The sequence below is a fragment of the Schistocerca cancellata genome, chromosome 5 (genome assembly GCF_023864275.1).
Source record: "Schistocerca cancellata isolate TAMUIC-IGC-003103 chromosome 5, iqSchCanc2.1, whole genome shotgun sequence".
Classification (NCBI taxonomy): domain Eukaryota; kingdom Metazoa; phylum Arthropoda; class Insecta; order Orthoptera; family Acrididae; genus Schistocerca; species Schistocerca cancellata.
Genome location: NC_064630.1, coordinates 544,087,373 through 544,110,606, shown reverse-complemented (window position 1 = coordinate 544,110,606; position 23,234 = coordinate 544,087,373). Strand labels below are relative to the sequence as shown.

General features: G+C 41.1%; 1 protein-coding gene across 2 annotated transcripts in view; it reads left to right on the top strand.

Moving 5' to 3' along the window:
* Positions 1–3,513: 3,513 nt before the first annotated feature.
* Positions 3,514–23,234, top strand: part of LOC126188207 (cysteine-rich protein 2-binding protein) — a 183,931-nt gene continuing 164,210 nt past the window's right edge. Inside the window, exon 1 of one of the 2 annotated variants that reach the window (XM_049929758.1) lies at positions 3,514–4,051. In XM_049929758.1, coding sequence (XP_049785715.1) covers positions 3,855–4,051 — 197 coding nt within the window. In that variant the 5' untranslated portion in view covers positions 3,514–3,854. The remainder of the gene's footprint in view (positions 4,052–23,234) is intronic. The other variant, XM_049929757.1, reaches the window with a different exon arrangement.

The window sequence follows — 23,234 nt, the reverse complement described above, 5'->3', positions numbered from 1 at the left end:
CACTATGATTTGTTTTAATTTAGTTGCCAGTCCAGTGCAGTTTTTTGCGCAATGGTCATATCTCCCTCAATACATTTCCCTTCAAGCTTTATAGGTTTTCTTTACCTCTTATACTTGGCTTTTAGTGGTTCAAGTCCCTTATTTGTACTGGATTCAGCTAGTGAAACTACACAAATATTGTCCACTGATGCTTGCAGACTGTTTCACATGCAGAGAGCTAATTAGCAATAAATAACCCTGCCACAAACACACATTTAAACAAACAACTCTGATACATTACTTGATGCATACTTCACAAAAGAAACATTTTTCCAGTGTTGTAGTGCCTGAAGGTTTCAGTCCATTTCTTTATGAAACATTACTAATGTCTGACAACATACAAATAAAATCCACATACTGACCAATCTGATTCTACCCGCAGTTCTTTTTCACTTCAAATTGCAGCCATGCTGTAGCCCATTTCATTGTAAAATATCAAATACAGTATTGTTATGTATAAAAATCCACTATATAAATGTAGTAGGGTGCAAGTCATTTAGTACACTCATGTCGTGCAATTGAGACTACTGCTTCACAGTTTCTATTAATTTTTCGTCATTCATCACAAAATTATAAATTTTTACAAAAGAAATAGTGAAACAACTTGTAAGAAATAACAAAAACAATGAACAACAGACAACTTATATCACCCACAACAGAGTGAAATATGGAGATGTGCACATGGTCATGTATCAAGAGGATATGAACTTGGATGTCATATGACCAACAACAGACAGATAATATCAGCTGTCAAAACTTATTTCCCAAGAAACCTTGATGGTGCCCTGCTATGATGTGACATGACAGGACAGCCATTGTGGATGCCGCATTTTGAAATGCAATACAGAATGTTTTCTACATCTACATCCGTACTCAGCAAATCACCGTGAGGTGCTTGGCAGAGGTTACGTCCCATTGTATCAGTTATTATGATTTCTTCCTGTTCCATTCACATATGGAGCGCAAGAAAAATGACTGTTTGAACATTTCTGCGAGTGCAGTAATAATTCTAATCTTATCTTCATGATCCCTATTTGAGCAATATGTAGGGATTTGTAGTTTATGCTTGGAGTAATCAGTTTAAGCCTGTTCTTGAAACTTTGTTAATAAGCTTAACAGACATTTGACAGGATGTGATGTGACGTGACAGCCAGTGTTGATTGGCCTCCTTAAGATTGTTCTAGCAGAGTGGTTTCAGATGAAAGCATACTACTCCATAAAAAGAGTATGAAGAATCAGATTTAAGTGACAAAGTTCTGACTGGCCATAGTAAGTTGTAATAAATCACTGGTTAAAAGGTTACTGCATATATAATTTTGACATTATATGTAATCCAGAGATATGTCCACAGTATAACATTAAAGTGCATAACAAGTTTGAAGTATTGGCATCACATCACACTGATGAAATAAGTGTTAACAAGCAATGGGAAGAAATAAGGACCTCTGTAACCGAAGCAGCTGAAGAAATTCTAGGAGAGAAAAGCTAACAATGAAGAAGAAGCGGTTCAATGAGACATGCGAACAAACTGTGAAGGCCAGGAAGAGAGCACATGCTGGACAGACAACATGCAGTGCAACAGGAAGCACTCAAGACTGTAAGAAGAGAAACAAATAGGATTCTGAGAACAGAAAAAAGAAAGATCATGAACTATATATATCATTGATGATCTCGAAAATGGAAATACAATATCAGACAGCCAGAATATGATTCAGATGTCGAAACCTGTGAGGAATGGTCACAGAAACGAACTTTAGTTACTAATGATAAGGATGGCAATATGCTAACAGACAAGAAAAAAAATTCTGAATTGGTGGAGAGAATATTTTGAAGAGCTATTAAATTCTGAAGATCCAGAGAGTGTCTTTCCACATGAGAATAATACAGAGGGTGAAGGAGAAGCCACAAACATTCAAGTGACTCAACACGATGTAGAAAGATCAATGAGGAAACTAAAGAATAATAAGGCACCAGGAGAGGATAGTACAACGGCAGATATGTTAAAGGCAGGAGGAGAAACACTTCAGGAAGAGGTATACAATCTCATAAAAGAAATATGGGAAAAAGAGGAAATCCCACAAGAGAGAAAAGCAGCCATCACTATCCCACTGCATAAAAAGAACGGTAATAGGAATTGTAACAACTACAGAAGCATTTCTCCCCTAAGGGTACCTTATAATATTCTATCTTTAAGAATCCTTGAAAAACTTAAGCCATTGGCAAAAGATATTGTAGGAGAATACCAGGGAGGCTTCCAGGAAGGACGATATCAAATTTTCACCATGAGGCAAATCTGGGAACAGTGCTTGGAATTCAACCATCGGTTTCTGGTGATGTTCATGGACTTCTCAAAGGCATATGACAGTATCCACAGATTAAGTATGCACAACATCCTGAGAGAACTTGGTATAACAATGAAGTTAATAAATATGCTCGAGGTGTGCACAGCGGAGACAATATCCAAAGTCAAATACCGAGGGGAGCTGTCCAAGTAATTCCATATCAGAATAGGTGTGAGACAAGGTGATGTTATTTCACCGTTGTTATTTAATCTGCTCCTAGAGAAAATAATCCGAGAAATGAAAAGAGAAAACTAAGGGGTGACACTATATGGTAGGACAGATTTATTGGGTTATGCAGACGACATTGCAATTCTAGCAGAATCAGAGGAAGAGATGGCAGAAACTACACAGGAACTAGCGCAAAATGCAAGTAAGATTGGGTTATGAATTAATGCAGAAAAGACCGACGTAATTGAAGTATCAAGAGAAGCCCCAAATGACATCCCATTACAGGTTGGGATATGGAAATTTGCTAAAGTGGAACATGGTACATGCTTTAACAGGAAATAAACCAACGTATTGTGAAAGTGTCTAAAACTTATTGCAGTCTAAAGCAGACAATGTCATCCAAGGTTCTGTCAATTAAGACCAAACTTGAAGTATACAATGCCGTGATAGTGCCAGTATTGTTGTATAGGACAGAAACTCTAAGCACAACAAAGAAGGATGAAGAAGACTTGTTGGTCTTCGAAAGAAAAATTATGAGAAGGATCGTTGGACCTGTCCAGGAAGGGAGCTAATGGAGACATAGAAAAAAACAAGAAATGTATGAGCTGATGAGGCAACCGAACATTGTTCAAAAACTGAAAGCACGGAGAATAAACTTGGCAGGTCACACTGCTAGGAGACCAGACACCTTTCGGGCAAAAGCCGTACTTATGGAAGACCTGATGGTACCCGTCCAATCGGAAGACCCAGGAAGCGATGAGAGGATGAGTTACAGAAAGACCTTTGCAAGCTAGGAGTCTGTGACAACTGGAACCAAAATGCAGAAGTTTGCCATCTATGGAGGAGCATTGTGAGGTCGGTGCATGATCGACAGGGTCCTCGATAGCCAATTTGATGATGATGACGATGATATGTAATAATGTGTCATTGTTGTAAATATCATGACATTTTTACGTACCTAAAGTCTCTTATCTGTATATGTGAATATTTACGCCAGTAACAATCTTCGAAAGTGAATAAATTCTAAATTATACCCAGAAGATTGCTATGAGTATTAAAAGATTTCGCTATCTACCCCCAATAGCGCTTCGGGCTGCAGGCACGATTAGGAACGAGTGTGAGCACTCTTTGGCTAGTGGTAAAAGTGAGAACTTTGCTCGGAAAGATTTTTTCGCTTGGGAAATATGCGCACGTCGAAGATAAAAACACTACGCGGCTGATTTAAAATGGAAATAGTGTGTTTTGAAAAGATGTAGGTGTGCGTTCTAATCAATGTAAACAAGTGCAATACATTTTAAATTAAAAATGAGATCGTGTTTTAAATGCGCTAATGATAAAGAACCGTTTTTAACGTGTAATGTGTGTAGGAAAAATGTGCATCCGAATTGTGTAAGTGCAGGAAGACTACCAGGCTCACTCCTAGGGGATGTTTTCTTCACTTACACTTGTTCCGACTGCAGTTTCTGGAAAACTGAAGAGTTCTGGAGGCAGAAACTTTCGTGGTGAGTAAGGAGGATTACAATGTAGGATGTCGAATACATTCTGACCCCAAATGAGCGTCATCACTGACAAGAAAACATTTAATGGTCATCACGAAGTTGAATGAGTTTATTTGTTGTACATGAAAATATTTTACAAAAATAAGATAAATTTAAAGCCTGGAGAACTCATTAACATTAGAAGTTCTTACGACAGTTCGCATGCAAAACGCCTCGTAACTGGCACAGTTCATTCGTTTCCAGGGTACTCCAAAACTCATCATTTATTGTGCTAACGCTGGGGAAATGTAATTTCGGATGTTTAACATTCATTCTCAGACTGACTTATTTTTTGTTTCACTTACATTTTAGAGTTTTTAGGTCGTTTCTTATTTGAGGTTAATTTTTCATGAATGTTGTGATAACAGCGAAATTCGTAGAGAGGCGAAAACATGTAGAATGGCTACACACATACTACTTGTCACTGAAAATATCTACAGTGCAAATATTCAGGAAAATAGGTGATAAATGAGGTATACAAGCCTAGTTTTGATAAAGAAAGGAAGGAGTGCATATTGGTGATAGTTCTTTTTGCAGAGTATACGTTGCTAGTTCAGAATTTGCTGCTGTTTGAAAGTTTTTGAACTACGAAACTAATGCTAACAATGATTTATATAGATAGGCTACATAGCACTGTATAAGCAAATGTGATAAATCAAGTTTTACATGTTACTGTTAACAAAATTTGAAGGCATGAAGGTTATTTTTAGTTTCCAAATACTACTTGTTCATTGTCAGAAATAAGATGGAAAGTTAAGCACTTGATGTGTCATTCAGTTTATTTACATTTCTGTAGAGCTTGGAAACAATGTCAATGTATGCCCAGTTGGTACTGAATGAGGATTCTTATATCATATGCAGTTCAGATTAAAGTTTTTGACTGTTTTGTTCTCTCCTACACCTGATAATTGGTATTAGATTGGTCAGAATGTAATTACAGAAAAATTTTCAGGAAAGTAAGCTAATATACAGGGTGGGCCTAAAGTGTTCATACGGTAATCAATATTTGTTGTACAAAAGCATAGGATGTACAAATTTATGGTTAGTGACAAATCAAAGAATACGTTGTAAAGTCTTTGTTGACATGTCCATAAACTACAACATTGCACCATTTCTTCTCTAAGAATATCTTATTGATGTTCAATTTCAGGTCATATGTTTTGACTACATTTCTTGTATAGTACCAGCAACAACACCTGTTATTATTCTTCTAAATGTATCCACATCAGCTACTCGTGTAGTGTAAATCTTTTCTCTTACATAGCCTCACAAAAAGAAACCTAAAGACGTTATGTCTGGTGATTGTGCAGGCCAGCCAATGGCACCATCATTCCCAATCCCCCAGTCAGGAAATGTTTCATTTAGAAAATTTCTTACTTGCAATCCCCAATGGGTTGATGTATTATCTTGTTGGAAAATCACATCAGTCAGCAAGTCTCTCAGTTGAGGTTCCACAAAACATTGTAACATAACTGGATAGGTGCTAGCTGTTACTGACTTTTCGACAATAAAGAAAGACCCAGTGAATCTGTTGTGCATCAAACTGTACCACACATTCACTTTAGGGGAATCCCCAATGTGATTTAAGGCAATGAATCCCATATCCTCATATGAAAAGCAAATTTGTATAAGATACTCACTGCTGTTATTGATTTGTGCCAATATCTGTAGCAAAAGCTACTCGACAAGTTTCATCATCAGGTTGTAATGCGTGTGTTATATCTGGTGCATGAAGTGCAATCTGTTGTGTAGAATTCCTTGCACTGTGGTCCTAGGAGTCTCTAATTTGGAAGATGTATGTTGAGTAAATTTGGAAGGGCTTTGTAAGAATGCCTGTTGTACAACGCCAACACTTTCTACACTAATTGAAGGCTGCCCTGCTTATGGAAGATAGGACACACTGCTGGACTGATACCATTTAACAACGGCCATTACAACGCTCTCTGCTCATCTACTACCTGCAACAAAGATATGCAAACAAACTTGATTATTTATTCTACAAGACTTTCGCTCCACCCTGTAGTATATAATATAGAAAAGTGTGTAGCTTCAAGTATTGATAAGTAGGCTAATTCATAATGACAAATCACAACAGCATTGCAAACAATGGATGAAGTCACAGTAACACCAGTGTACCTTTCATTATTTAGAGGAGTGTTATTCCTTTACCTTCAACTGTCAAAAACTGTTGAGTCAGTATCCAATCACATTTAATGGGATTTCATGTTCATAAATGTTAAACTAAAGATATTTTCCAATACATTTTAAGGTTTTTCTGACGATATAGCTTGGGTATCTCTTTAATATTTTATAGAAAACATTGTACAGCTATAATAACTGCAACTGACATCTTCATGAAATTTATATTCCCATATTCATTTATCAAGTTCCCGTAGATCCCATCGAGGTTTCCATTAACAAAAGAATCATAGAAACTTGACTTGTATACTCTCTCTGTCTCTAGCAACCTACCACTATACTGCTTCATCCTATTCGTTTTTCAAAATATATTTTCTTGAATTTCATTAGGGTAGAACAGATTCTACATCACTGTTGAGTTACATATCAAACTAAAGCTGAAGCACTTGAAAGCCACCTCTGACTCCTCTTAAAATATGGCTCACAGGGGATATTGAATGTATACAAAGAAGGGCAGCATGAATGGTTTGACACATGGGTTGACTGTCACAGAGATGGTGTAAGAACTGGACAAGCAAAGGCTTGAGGATAAATGCAAACTGTCTCATGAAAGCCTACTTAGTTAGTTTCGAGAACCAACTTTTATACTAAAGACATTTAGACACTATTCCTGTAGGGTCTCAAAGGTAAGACTAGACTAATTACACTTTGCTCAGATGTGTTTAAGCAATCATCCTTCCTCACTCCACATATGAATGAAACAGGGAAAAAGCAGCAGTAATTTGTATAATGGATAGTGTCGTCTGTTATATACTTCAGTCATTTGCAGAGTGTGGATGTTGATGTAGACATCTGTGTAAATATTTATAATAGTTTGACTGTGGGTAGCAAATGTGCATGCTTCCACAGCGTAGCGAGGCTTGAATAGAACAACAATAGTCTTGCTGCTATAGTCGAGTTAGCGGAAAATGATCCCTGATGGTTGGCAGTGCTGTTGCCAGCTTTCAATTCTAAACTGCAAACATCTGCAGGTGAAAACGATAGCCATCTATAGAACACCAGCAACACTGAGGCATTCCCATAGAGATGTATACAGAATTGTGTTATGTGACTGGTTGAGGTAGATGCATGAGGTGCTTACTCCCAGCCCACTGCATCTTCTTATACCAAATTGACTGTAGGTAGCAGTGAAGGCAAATGTGTAGGGTAACAGCTGCAGGAGAAAGTACACCTGGTCTTAAGTACGGGTATTGTAAAACATAGTGCTAGCATAGTCTGGGTAATAGTGGAGATTGAAGCACTGGCTGGGGATTTGAGTAAAGAGGACCAGGTATTTAAACTTGCGTGACAGACAACAGTATGGTCAAGAATAGAGCTGTAGTGTCGGTAGTGACCTGGATAAGCTATTTGCAACGATGTCATGCACAAATGTGTTTATTTTTGTAGTTAAGCAATCAGCCCTGGATGAACACAGCTGTCATGCAAGTTAACCAGGAACTGACCAGGTTACTGATGACTTCAGGTGGGTTAATATTGGTGCAGTGTCTGTTGTTGCTATGGGAAGATGGGGATACAGAAGACATTGCCTACAACCTAACAGAGTGTGAAAGAGATTAGGTGAACTGCTAGCTGAAGAAATAAGGGCAGGCACTGTCATCAGAGGTAAACTATTTATAGTTATAGCCCTTTTTAGGCTAAATGCCTGATTAAGACATACTACTTTAAAATGGGTCCAGATAAATGAAGTGTCACACAAAAAATAAGTGTTTAAATAAGCCTATTGTGATACATCAGTGTATTAGAAGACTAAAAAACTAAGGCAATGAATTTTTTTCTGTTTATGTGATGTAGAATGCCAAAAGGAATTTTATGTATTACGTCTCTTTGAACACTGTGTAAACACTGGACTCCATGTGTTTAACATAGAAGACTATAAAATAGCAGCCTATTCCTATTGGAGAAAGGTGTTTTGATGTTTATTAAAAATGTTGTCAAGTTTAAATGTATTAAAACCAGCAGTTCAAAGTCTGTGCTTGTGAATTGTTGCTACTACAAAAGTCATTTATAGTTGTTGCAGTGTATAGATCCCACGATGAAATTTTCAAGTATAATTAGAAATATTTGAGTCATTAACATGATATCTGACAGACAAAAGGCAGATAGTCTGTGGAGATTTTAATATTTATTTTCTATAAAACTCGGTTAAAATAAACTATTTTCAAATAGGAGAACACTACACTAATACACAACAGTTTTGTAGATCAATCAATAATGTATCTATTTATCGAGTAGTGAATGGAGGCCATGGGTGCACAACTAGCCATACTAAATGACTTATCTGGTTATAGTGAATTGGCATAATGGAAAACAAAGGAATTAATGAACAGACAACAGAAACTTTCTTGGCAGCCACACAGGAAGCCGATGAGTAGAATGTGTATAATGTGACAGATATTAATTCCAAATTTTTAACAGCAGCTATCTTAAGAAAACAATGAAGTGTGGCATTAATGAGATTTCAAGACAGTCTTGTATTACAAAAGGAATCAAAATGCAGTGTATAAGGAAAAGGAAATCTTGTGTCAAGTTTGGAACAGAGATTTGCATCTGATTTCATATTACAAGAAATAGTGCATTGTGTAAAGGAAAGTGATTAAGAAATCAAAACCTATTCATCCGAAAAGGCCTTGAAAGCCCAATGGTACTAACCAACTGCCACATCATTCTTAGTCCATAGGCGTCACTGGATGCGGATATGGAGGGGTATGTGGTCAGCACATCACCCTCCTGACTGTTGTCAGTTTACGAGACTAGAGCCGCTACTTCTCAATCCAGTAGCTCCTCAGTTTGCCTCACTAGGGCTGAGTTCAAGCTGTTTGCCAACAGCGCTCAGCAGACGCTGACAGTGACACATCAAAGTGCTAGCCAAGCTCAACAGCCCTTAATTTCTGTGACTTGAGGCGAACCGGTGTTACACTGCAGCAAGGCTGTGGGCTAAAGAAGCCAAAATGCATTTGTTTAGTGTCGGAAATGAATAACTTAGATAAAATTTTCTATATTGGTAGTAGTTAAGAGAGAAACTGGGAAATTAGATAAGGAGTCTGAGGTTTTTTTGTTGAAAAAAACAGCCAAACAGTAAATAATAGCTAACAGCTAGCCAACTTATTGAGCAATCGCTTCCTGGAAAAAGCAGGAGGCTGACATGGACAGTTCAGGAGATGAAGCTATAGAGTACATGTAAGAAGCAATGCCATATACATAATGGGCCTATCTCAAATACTCCATGCTCTGTGATAGCAAGTAAGAATGTAATTAACTCCCTCAATACCAGAAAGAGTTGATAATATCTTGAATAAACTACAATAATCTTGTTCTCGCTTATATGGAGATAGGATTATACCTGAACAGGAGGAGAAAATTAGAACTCTTCAGGCTGATTTGGACAGAGCGAGGGAGGAACTGAAGAGGTTAAAGGGGGTAGGAGGGTAAACGGTGGGAAGTGGTAGCTGGGAACAGGGGCCACAGAAAGAGAACTGTGTCGTACAATTTCCCAATTGACACAACCAATAGATTTGCCTTGCTACCACAGTTAAGCAAGGAAGAGGCTCCAGTAGATGTAGTTAAGATGCAACAGAATCTCACTAGGAAAGCAACTGTTTCAAAACAAGTAGAAAGTAAGAGGAAAGTTCTGATGCTAGGTAGCAGCCATGGAAGAGGCATGGGCCAGATTTTGCAGGGAAAAGTTAGGTGACAGGTACCAGGTCACAAACTTTTTCAAGCCAAGTGCATGTCTTAGACAGGTGGTAGAGAATATAGGTTCCTTGTGCAAGGGTTTCTCAAAGCAGGATCATGTGATGATAGTGGGTGGAGTGGGAAACAGTATTGATAGGAATCAGGGCTACAGTATTGTGTGTGACCTGGTGAAAATAGTCTCTGCAATGACCCATACCAATGTTGGGCTGGTGCATGCTTTTGTGCGGCTCTGTCAGGAGGGTAAATATGGAGTTGGATCAGTTGTGTAGGGCAGCCACTCTGTCACACATTGGATTGGTTCCTGTTGAGGCTATTGATAGGGGGGATTTCACAAGGCATGGCCTACACCTCAATAGGAAAGGGAAGGGTAAACTGGAAGGGTTGTTAGTGAAATCCATTAGGGGAGACACTAGTACTCATGGATGTACCTCTTTTTTATACTAATATCAGTGTCCAATGAGAAGTTCAGGCAGGCAGGTGCTATTCTCACAACAGTAAAGTAAATAATAATGTTACCCTATTTAACCAAAATATAGGTGGATTAAAGAAAAAAGTAGATTCTTGCAAAAGTAAAGTAAAAAATAATATTCCGGGATTGAAGAATAAAGTAGATGAGCTCCTGGTTTCTTTAGATGACACTGAATCTGATAATATAATAGATGTACTAAGCCTGCCTGAGCATCACATTGTGTCTGATATGGAAACGATAAATATCAGTGGGTATAAGCTAGCTGCACATATGAGTAGAGAGAATAAGATGAGAGGAGTTGGCATATATGTCAAAAGTTATCACTGTGTAAAAAGCTTAGACAGAAAAAAGTTTTGTCTAGAGCAACATATAGAATCATGTGCCTGTCACCTTAAACTGAAGGAGGACTCTTTTTATAATTGTAACAGAATATAGGTCCCCTTCAGGAAACTTTCATTTATTCCTGGAAAACTTGGATGCCTTGTTGTGCTATCTGTCCGATAGGGGAAAGCAAATTATTATTTGGGGGGACTTCAATGTTGATTCACTGAAAGAGTGTGGTAGGAAGAATGACCTGGAAGTCTTGCTCGGTTCTTTCAATTTGACATCTGTCATTAATTTCCAACTCGAGTAGTAAAGGACAGCAGCACATTGATAGATAACACTTTTATAGACCAAGATAAGTTTAAAAACATAAAGTCTTGTCCTGTTGAGAATGGCCTTTCTGATCATAGTGCTCAGCTAGTTACAGTATATGACATAGCTCCATTCAGTTATTCAAAACTACCCTCCAAAGTTGTGTGTTCAATTAATGACTCAAAAATTAAAAATTTCAGGGAACATCTTCACCAGTTAGACTGGGATGAGGTGTACAAGTAACCTGATGCTAATTTAAAATATAACTTATTTCATGATACACTTGTAAGAGAATTTGAAAACTGTGAGGAGGAAGTTCGGGTCGGTTTCACCAAACAACACTTTCATTTTACAGTAGTTCATTTATTCACCTCTTTACACAAGCAAGGCTTACACAGACTGAATGGCGGAACTGCACAGAGATAATGTTTAGCTTAGTTCAAAGTCGATACTCAGATCGATACTGGTGTCGACTTCATCGACGCGACATACCCCCCCCCCCTTCCCCCCCACAATATGGAGTATTCTTGAGAGGTCGGGGGGGGGGGGGGGGGTTACTATGGCATCGGCGGGAGCCGGACCACGGTCAGCTCAACAGCGTCGTTGGGGAGCTGTGTCGGTAGATGTTGTGAAGGGCGTGCTGGTCGTGTGGCGGCAGGGAGGCCAGCGGGTTGCGGGTGGAACAGAGCGACGAAGACGATGTCTCCAGTGGGCGTGGCAGACACATGAAGCATGTCCAGGTCAATGTGGGGTGAGAGGGGAACACATTTCACCAGGTGGCAGGGAATGGCGGAGGTTGTGTCATGAGCACCGGATGAAGGGAAACACAACGAACATAATGTAGTATTATAGAGATGTCATGGATTATGTCTGAGGGGACAGGCACAAACACCTTGAGCGGGGGCTTCAAGATGGGGGGGGGGGGGCGTGAGAAACCTCGACAGGGCGAGGCAGGCGAGGGGGGAGAGGTCGAAGGGACCGAAGAAGGGCCAGGCGGCGAGAGCGTGATTGTAGGTAAGCTCAACGTGGGGAGTATGTGATCACTTGACAGAGTGCGTGAGACCGGAGTAGAGGGCGAGGTCGGAGAAGAGCTCGACGATTGGAGCTGTAAGTCACTCGACCGAGTGTGTAAGTTCGATGTGGAGGGAGTGGTCGGAGCGTCATGAGCCGCGACAGTGAGTGGCGTGGTCGTGGCCTGAAGGGGGGCAGAAGCGGGCTCGACATGAGCAGGCTTAAGTCTGTTGAGAGAGACTGTAACAGCTGAATCTTTTATGTGGATGTCATAGGTGTTGGCTGAGTGCTGGAGAACTTGGTATATTATATGGAGGTTGGAGAGGAGCATGGACAGTGTTATCTCGGAGCATGACATACTCGCAATTGTCAAAAGATTTCAGAACGTGAACCTTAGGGCGGGAATGGCTGGGGGGTGGAGGGATGTGGAGGTTGAAGTGGCGTCTGACGTGGTCCACGAAGGAAGGTAAGTCAGACTGAGGGAGAGAAGCGGAAGGGCTCACAAGTTCACCAGGGAGAACAATGTTCTCGCCGTATACGAACTCGGCTATTGTGCCTTTGAGGTCTTCCTTATAGATCGCACAAATGCCGAGTAGCACAAGGGGAAGGGCCTCCGTCCATAGAGAGTCATGGCATCGAAGAGCCGCCTTGAAAGCACGGTGCCAGCGCTCAACTAGCTCGTTACTTTGCGGGTGATATGCTGTGGTATGGATGCGCTGGATGCTGCAAATGTTACAAATCTTGTTGAACAGGGCCGACTCAAATTGTCTGCCCTGGTCAGTCGTGATGATAGCTGGACATATGAAACACAATACCCATGACTCGACGAAAGCTCGAGCAACAGTTTCTGCCGAGATATTGGGGAGGGGGACAGCCTCGACCCAGCAAGTTGTTCGGTCGATGGATGAGAGAACATAACGAAAGCCGTTAGAGGGGGGGGGGGGAGAGGGCCGACAATGTCAATATGAATATGCTGGAAACGCCCAGGAGGGTTCGAAAAGGCACCGAGGGTGGATAAAGTGAGCTTATGTACTTTGCAGCATTGGCACGCAATGCAGGAGCGTGCCCATTGCTGGCAGTCCTTGTTGACATTTCTCCACACAAAGTGCTCCGCTACGAGGCGGGCGGACGCATGAACACCGGGGTGGGCTAAATTATGCAGTGCGTTGAAGACAGCTCGACGGAGCGTGGTTGGGATGAGCGGGCATAACGTGCCCATACTGTCGTCGCACCAGATCTCACCAGAAATGCCAGGGAAGGTGGTGCGGACGAAGTGTAGTGAAGAGGTGGAGTCTGAAATCAGGTTTTACGTGTCCTCGTTGGCGCGTTGGAGGTTAGGCAGTTCAGAGAGGTCTAACAGCGAATGAACGGCGTCAACTCGTGGAAGGAAATCAGCAACTATATTGTCAACACCCTTTATGTGTCTGACGTCGGTGGTGAACTGAGATATTGATCGCTTCATAGACCGCTAGCAACTCCCTGTCAAATGCGGAATATTTCCATTGAGCATTGGTGAGCTTGCGCGAGAAGAATTGCAGAGGAAAGATTGGCCGTCGACTGTCTGGCTAAGGACAGCGCCGATGGCAGTATCGCTCGCGTCTGTGGTGATGAAAAGCTGCGCATTGGGATGAGAATGCGTGATGGTGCAGGCCTCGACAAGAAGATTTTTGAGGGCAGTGAAAGAGGCAGTCGTAGCAGGGGTCCATGGAATGGGCCAAGATCCAGAAGTCTTGGTGCCTGCCAAGGCATCCGTCAGTGGAACCGGAATCTGCGCAGCCCGAGGTAGATATCGGCGATAATAATTTACTGTCCCCATAAAGCGCTGGAGCTCTTTGAATGACTATGGTCTGGGTAAATTTAGTATTGTTTGTACTTTCTTGGGGGGAGGGGGGGTGAAATGCTGTCGACAGAGACCCGAAAACCAAGAAAAGTGACCGTGGGTTGATGTAGCTGCAATTTGTCCTGGTTGGTCTCGATGCCTGCTGCCGCGAGAGTGTTCATAACAGTTTGCACATGTCGAATGTTGTCCTCGACAGAGGAGCTGAACACAAGAATGTCATCAAGCTATGCAAAGCAGAATTTTAGTTCGAATAGCACTTCGTTGATGAAGCGTTGCCAGGTCTGGGTTGTGTTTTTCAGACTGAAGGGCATGAATTGGAACTGAAATAACCCTATTGGGGTGGTGATTGCTGTATTCTCGATGTCATCAGGAGCCATGGGGATCTTTTGGTAGGCCCGTTTGCAATCTATGACAGAGAACGTGGTCGCACCTGCGAGGGAACTGGTAAAGTCGGCAATGTTGGGTATGGGGTAGGTGTCCAATAATGTTTGTGCGTTTAGTCAATGGTAGTCTCCGCACATGCGCCAGGACCTGTCTTTCTTGGGTGTCATGTGAATGGGCGTAGAGCAGCTACTGGCAGAGGGTTCAATGATGCCAGAGCATAGAAGTTCAGAAATCTGCTTTTTAAGGTTGGAGAGGCGCTCGGGACAAAGTCGACGTGGTTTACAGGAGATCGGGGGGCCTGGCGTGAGACGAAGCTTGTGAACCATGCCATTGGTGATGACAGAAATGTTGCCGGCGGCACGAGAGGCGGTTTGTTTATGATGTGTGGCGGGCGGGGCAGGTGAGGCAAGGTCATGGTGTTCGGAGCCATTCGGCAGATCCGATGGGTGCTGAGGCGGCGAAGTGTCCCAGGAGTCAACGTGACAGGATGGCCGCCGGCCTGAAGCAGTGGCACCATGGTTGGGTGAGCTCGGTAGAGCTCGTGAAGCGTTAGTGAGACCATTGTCCGAGGGTGCGGCCTGTGGCAGCACAGTCACTGGCGAAATGCTTGACGCGAGTGCACTGTTTGCATTGTCAGTCCCAGGTGTCGACCAGGTCAGAAATCAAGTCCTCCTGGTCGTGCAGGTGGGTGATGAGGCACAGAAACATGGTTGACTCGTCGAGTTTGTAATGGTCGAACACTTAGTCCACAATTTTGAACCAGGTTGTTGCTCTGTCGGGATTAAACGGCGGCAGTGTCGGTAAGAGTTGTAGAATGTTCGGAAGAACAGGTTGAGTTGAGTTCGTCGGGGCACTGCCTGAATCGAGCTGTTGTTGTTGTTGTATTCCAGGAGAGTGTGCCTCCAGGGGATGTGACGGTGATGGCTGTCCAGGTGGCAGCGTGAAGGTGACACGTTGTGGTTGAGTGCGATCCATCGTGACGTGGAAGGCCGACACGGGTGAGACACCTTAATGTGTTGATTGTGGTTTCGGAAGCTCAACACGTTGTGGGTGTGCTCGAATTGACGCGTCGCAGAAGACCGACGTGGATGAGGCACCTAGATGTGCCGAGGACGGTAGCAGAAGCTCGACTGGAGCCGGCGCATGGGCGACAAGTGAGGAAAAGGTTCAAAGTTTTAGTCCGTGGAAAGCTCGGTGTTTGATCAGAGCCAGGGCCGCCTGTGTTGCAGGGAGGCTGCGGAGGTGCGGGCTGTCCAGAAGCACAGTGTGGGAAATGTATGTCGAATGTAGGACGGAATGTGCGAATGTTCACTGTTCATAGTCACTCCACTCAAAACAGTGTGCGGATAAGGTGAATGTCGTGGCACAAAACACTGAGGCATAGCAGTGGGACGGCGGCGGAGGTCAGGCACAGATAACAAGTTATTGTTCGTGTTGCAGTCCGAGGTATCGAAGTAGGAAGGCATGTGCTGATGCTGAACCGAGGTAGGTGCGTGCGTGGTCAGATGCTGAGGAGTTTGACCTGTGAAAGAAGCAGTTCCGGCCACATGGCAGGTATCCGCTTGGTACGGCACAGATTGAAGCGTAGCAAATCGTTGTCCTGGCGATGGTAGGTTGTCCAACGAAGCATTTCCAGAAATCGGCATTGGTTCCGCACTGCACAGAGATCTGTAAGAGGTAACTGCACAGTCGATGAGAGAGGGCGCATGTGGAGGGAACAAAGACGTTCCATAGCTGGAGTCACGCACACTCCTAACCTCACTTATTGTTGCAGGCTTGAAAACGTCCGGCTAAATTGGCGTAATCGTCAAGTGAGAGGCATTGTGTTGCAGTCCTGGTGGGTGTTCATCTCCCGCAACACGATGCATGTCGATCACAAAATCTGGCGTTAGGCATTGGGCCGAAGTCATTGTTTGAATGTTGTGCTGATGTAATACACGCAGAGGCCGTGGACACAGTAAAACAGCGAAAACGGAAGATGTTACAACTCGGGGTCACCAGTGAGGAGGAAGTTCAGGTTGGTTTCACCAAACAACACTCCCATTTTACAGTAGTTCATTTATTCACCTCTTTACACAAGTAAGGCTTACACAGAACTGAAGGGCAGAACTGCATAAAGATAATGTTTAGCTTAGTTCAAAGACGATACTCAGATCGATACTGGTGTCGATCTCATCGGCGCCACAAGTGTTTCCCCAAGAAAGTAGCTAAATCTAATTATAAGAAACCATTCAAAAAACCTTGGCTTACTAAAGGAATAAAAATACCTTGTAACCACAAAAGGGAACTGTATCTAACAACAAGAAAGAGTAATGACCCAGAAACAACCAAATGTTATAAAAACTACTGTGCTACATTAAGAAAGGTTATTAAAAAGTCCAGAAGCATGTACATCATGTCTGAGATTAATAACTCTGATAACAAAATCAAAACAATTTGGAATATTATTACAGGGGAGGCAGGGCAATCAAGAGTACAGGATGACTGCATCACCATCAAAGCGCTCTTGGGTCATCTGCTGTTCTTAATATATGTTAATGACTTGCCATTCTATATTCATGAAGATACAAAGCTGGTACTTTTTGCCAATGATACAAGTATAGCTATCACACCCAACAGACAAAAATTAACTGATGAAATTGTCAACGATGTTTTACAGAAAATCATTAAGTGGTTCTCTGCAGATGGGCTCTCATTAAAGTGTGACAAAACACAGTATATACAGTTCCACACAGTAAATGGAATGACACAATTAGTAAATATAGACTTCGATCAGAAATCGGTAGCTAAGGAAGAATATTCAAAATTTCTAGGTGTATGCATTGATGAGGGGTTGAACTGGAAAAAAACACACTAAAGATCTGCTGAAACGTTTGATTTCAGCTACTTATGCTATTAGGGTCATTGCAAATTTTGGTGATAAACGTCTCAGTAAATTAGCTTACCACGCCTATTTTCATTCTCTGCTTTCTTATGTCATCATATTCTGGGGTAACTCATCATTGAGTAAAAGAGTGTTCATTGCACAAAAGCGTGTAATCAGAATAATTGCTGGATCTCAACCAAGATCATCCTGCAGACACTGATTAAAGAGCTAGGGATCTTCACTGTAGCCTCAATATATATATTCACTTATGAAATTTGTTATTAACAATCCGAACGAATTCAAAAGTAATAGCAGTGTACATGGCTACAACACTAGGAGAAAGGATGATCTTCACTATTCAAGGTGTAAATTATGCTGCCACAAAAATTTTTGGTCACTTACCCATCAAAAGTCTGACAGATAGCCATATAGCATTTAAAAGGAAATTAAAAGAATTTCTGAATGGCAACTCCTACTCATTAGATTTAATTTTTGGATATAGTAAGTGGGTAATTTTCCTTGCCCCCCCCCCCCCCCCCAAAAAAAAAAAAAATATATATTAAGCGTCATGTAATATTTTGTGTAATGTAATATCTTGTATAGACACCTTTTATTAACCTGACACATTCCACGTCATTACAAAGTGTCGTATTCATGGTCTATGGAACAAGTACTAATATAATCTATGCAACATATTCATTCACATAGGTAATAAATCACTATGAAGGTGTAGGTATTTCCAGACATACTGAAATATGCTCTTGTCAGACCCATTTATGGGATAGAGCAGTAAGACAGAGATTAATAATTACAGACCAGACTCACTACCTACTTGCTTTCAGAAAGAATTGGAAAAGATTATGCATACAAGAATCCTAACACACTTTCGTCAAAATGAGATATGCAGTCTCAGTTTTGATTACAAAATGATCTTTCTGTAGGACCTGTCGTTTTGAATTCTCAAATCAGATTATACAAAATTTAAATGCAAAACATTGGCAACTGGTATTTTCTATGACTTGCAAAAGCATTTGATTGTGCAATTCACAGTATTATCATAGAGAAGCACGATTATTGTGGCATTTGAGATCTTGATTGTAACATGTTTTCATCCTTTTCAACTAAAACAATGCAGACCGTAACATTAAGAAAACCAGAGTGTGTGCTCAGCAAAATGGCATTTTCAAAATTGGGAATAATTCCAATGGTGTACTACCGGGATCAAATTTTGGGTCCACTCTTGTTAATGTCATGTATAAATGATCTGCCATCTTATATTCAAGAAGCAGAAGCAGTTCTCTTTGATGACAAGCAGTATAATCAAGCCTAATGGAGAAACTGCAAAGCTTGAAAATATAAAGAAATATTTCCTTAAAAATCAGTCACTGTTTCACTGCAGATAGACTGTCACTGAATGTGGATAAAAACATTCATGCAATTCAGTATGCTACTATGCAAGGCCTCGCCACTGAATTAGAAATAATGTGTGTGGGTATAAATCAATAAATCAAATGGAATATTTTAAAGCGGATCAGTTTGCAATGCAAATGAACTCAAAAACCTGTGTTTTAGGAGCTAAGGGTATGTCAATTATCACTGCTGCTTGTTCTGTCTGTATAATTTGGCTGCTGTACAACTGTTCTGCTGTGCCTTATTACTAACTCCTTCTATTTATTTCATATTCACATTATCAGTTGCTGTACTATCTTAGTCTTACTTCCATTTTTATGTATCAATTTTTTGTTATATCATGGGTGTTACTCATCACAGCTTAGTAATTTAACTGTTTTACTTTACCTTATTACTAGTTCCTTTTTACTTCTTATTTACATTATCAGTTGCTGTACAAACTTGCTCTAAATCTTCTTTTATTTAGTAATGTATTGTCATATAATTTATGTTATGCATCAGATGCTTCACTCTGTTGTTGTTGTTTTTATGTAGCATTTAGTTTTGTTGCATACAGGATATATTATCTCTGTTTGTTGATATTCTTTATCCTACCATACTCCTAATAAGACCATATTGTCCTGCAACTGTGCTTTGTCATGCTAACCTTGGCCACAATACCTCCCCTCCTGGCACTGAAACTGCCTGTTCTATCAACTCCAGCAGTCCTACACCCATGCACCCCTGCCCTCTCTAACCTTACCGCATTCTAAATGCATTTTTCGTGTGCCGATGCCATCTCACCACCCAGTGTTGTTCCTCTAGTGGTATCACTGCGTGTGCTCCAACTGAAAACACAATGCTCCATGCCACACACATAAACGTCGAATCTCTGCCAGCTCATCTTGATGAATTCTTCCATATATTTCAAGACCTAGACATTCATGTGAAACTTGTATCACACAAGTGGCTTAAACCAAGTATTCCAGCCAGTTCTGTAAATCTAGGCGGCTGGGTCTTTCTGAGGCACGACAGATGCAACGGCCGAGGGGGTATACCTTCCTATGTTTTGCCTGCCATATTACACATGTACAACAACAATAATGATGATAAAAATGTAATATATGTGTTCCTAGAAATCAAATCCCTAAGAAAAAAAGTTCAACACTGCATCCTCTACAAACTTCCGAAAGTACGCAGGTTGGACTGTTTCGAAGCTGTCTCTAAGTGACATATGAGCATGTAATTATAGCCGGTGACACTAGCATAACTTTTATGAAATCCATCCAGTGCAAAATTCAAGCATATATTTTTTCCTGGAATTTGACTTAGGCCTACTTTAGCTTGTATCTACCCATAACATTCCCAGTTGTCACACTGTCATGGATATATTTGCAATGAGATTCCTATACAGAGTAATTTGTACTTCTGAAACACCTGCACCTGGTATTTTTGCCCATGACATAATTTTCATGATGTACTCACTACAATATTCAAGAAAGAAACCACAGTGGACTACATACAGAGACTAAATGCACCAGTGATTCTGAACATGCAGATGAAGTGCAAGAAATGGCTTTGGAGATGACTTTCAAACCTTTTCAGACAAAAACAAAAAACATCATAGATTTAATAACAAAGATGACCTAAAACAGCTCATGAATATCAATGATACTGCGCATTTGGCTTACAAAGTATGCTCCGCACCTAAAATTTGTATTGCTTACAAGCACAGGTGAAACAGTCAGCCACGCTGTGAGAAATGCCAATTTCAGGCATGGCCCCTCATTAACTGACAACAGACATGGTCCAGCTGTCCTTGGAAAAACCTGCATGGTCTTTGCATAGGCAAAGTAAAAGCTGCAGCTGATCCTATTGTTCCAGTCAGGAACTGCACCATCACTTCACTTACCCACAACCACAGCTGAACCACAAATGAAATAAAGACTCGTTGATTATTTCATGGGGATAAATTATGGTAGCTGCAAAAAATTCTGTCTTGAGCTTGTTACTCGCCTTACCATAAAAAAAAAATCTGTCATACGCATCAGGTAAGCATCTACTGGGCACGATGGCATCATATTCCAAAAGACTAAACTTCAACCTCTCCTTAAGCACAAGCATTTTCCCTGAAGCCTGGACACAGGGACTAGTTAAGCCACTACCAACTTATTTGCATCCTTCAGGCACATTCCAAGGCTTTAGAGTATATAATACACAATTAGTTAGCCAACTACTATATTACAAACAACCTTCATTGTGAATACCAAGCAGGTTTCCACAACCATCACAGCATATCATCTGCTTTAATAAAAGTAGCAGATGAACTGAAAGTTTGCCATGGATAGAAAGAGCCAACTGTTGTGTGCTTCTTGGACATAGTAAGTACGTGTGTAGATACTTTGTACTTTACTCCGTCCGAACAGGTCTCAGAAGACCCTGATGGTACAGACCGACCGCCATATCATCCTCAGCCTATGTGCGTCACTAGAAGCAGATATGGAGGGGCATAAGGTCCGCACACTGTTCTCCCAGTTGTTGTCAGTTTACATGATTGGAGCTGCTAATTTGCAGTCAATTAGCTCCTCAGTTTGCCTCACATGGGCTGAGTGAGCCTGATTGCCAACAGCACTTGGTAGACCAGAAAGCCAACCATCCAAGTGCTAGCCGAGGCCACCAGCACTGAACTTCAGTGATCTGACAGGGGCTGATGTTACCACTGCAGAAAGGTTATTGGCATGTGTGTAGTTATATCTCAGAAATGTGTATATAGTTCTCATAAGAAAATGTTGTTATTGTAAATCTTGAAAAAGCTCTTACAAATCAGATGAAATTATTTGAAAATTGTGGGTGACCTTATGAATAAATAACATTCCAGATTTTGTTTCATAATTACAAATCTGCATCAGGAAAGTTCAATGGCTTGCTTGTGATGTGATAGGACTGAAATGCCAGTAAGAGCTTGTGGTTTGTAGGCCTACATAAAAAAATTTTTGTTAGGTCAGTGTGCATCGTCAACAGACTGTCAATAATTATTCAACCAAAACTATTTTTAATGTTCTTTTCGAATGTTGTTGTTGTTGTGGTCTTCAGTCCTGAGACTGGTTTGATGCAGCTCTCTATGCTACTCTATCCTGTGCAAGCTTCTTCATCTCCCAGTACCTACTGCAACCTACATCCTTCTGAATCTGCTTAGTGTATTCATCTCTTGGTCTCCCTCTACGATTTTTACCCTCCACGCTGCCCTCCAATACTAAATTGGTGATCCCTTGATGCCTCAGAACATGTCCTACCAACCGATCCCTTCTTCTGGTCAAGTTGTGCCACAAACTTCTCTTCTCCCCAATCCTATTCAATACTTCCTCATTAGTTATGTGATCTACCCATCTAATCTTCAGCATTCTTCTGTAGCACCACATTTCGAAAGCTTCTATTCTCTTCTTGTCCAAACTATTTATCGTCCATGTTTCACTTCCATACATGGCTACACTCCATACAAATACTTTCAGAAATGACTTCCTGGCACTTAAATCTATACTCGATGTTAACAAATTTCTCTTCTTCAGAAACACTTTCCTTGCCATTGCCAGTCTACATTTTATATCCTCTCTGCTTCGACCATCATCAGTTATTTTGCTCCCCAAATAGCAAAACTCCTTTACTACCGTAAGTGTCTCATTTCCTAATCTAATTCCCTCAGCATCACCCGACTTAATTCGACTACATTCCATTATCCTCGTTTTGCTTTTGTTGATGTTCATCTTATATCCTCCTTTCAAGACGCTATCCATTCCGTTCAACTGCTCTTCCAAGTCCTTTGCTGTCTCTGACAGAATTACAATGTCATCGGCAAACCTCAAAGTTTTTATTTCTTCTCCATGGATTTTAATGCCTACTCCGAATTTTTCTTTTGTTTCCTTTACTGCTTGCTCAATATACAGATTGAATAACATCGGGGAGAGGCTACAACCCTGTCTTACTCCCTTTCCAACAACTGCTTCCCTTTCATGTCTCTCGACTCTTATAACTGCCACCTGGTTTCTGTACAAATTATAAATAGCCTTTCGCTCCCTGTATTTTACCCCTGCCACCTTCAGAATTTGAAAGAGAGTATTCCAGTCAACATTGTCAAAAGCTTTCTCTAAGTCTACAAATGCTAGAAACATAGGTTTGCCTTTCCTTAATCTTTCTTCTAAGATAAGTCGTAAGGTCAGTATTGCCTCACGTGTTCCAGTATTTCTACGGAATCCAAACTGATCTTCCCTGAGGTCGGCTTCTACTAGTTTTTCCATTCGTCTGTAAAGAATTCGTGTTAGTATTTTGCAGCTGTGGCTTATTAAACTGATTGTTCGGTAATTTTCACATGTGTCAACACCTGCTTTCTTTGGGATTGGAATTATTATATTCTTCTTGAAGTCTGAGGGTATTTCGCCTGTTTCATACATCTTGCTCACCAGATGGTAGAGTTTTGTCAGGACTGGCTCTCCCAAGGCCGTCAGTAGTTCCAATGGAATGTTGTCTACTCCGCGGGCCTTGTTTCGACTCAGGTCTTTCAGTGCTCTGTCAAACTCTTCACGCAGTATCGTATCTCCCATTTCATCTTCATCTACATCCTCTTCCATTTCCATAATATTGTGCTCAAGTACATCGCCCTTGTATA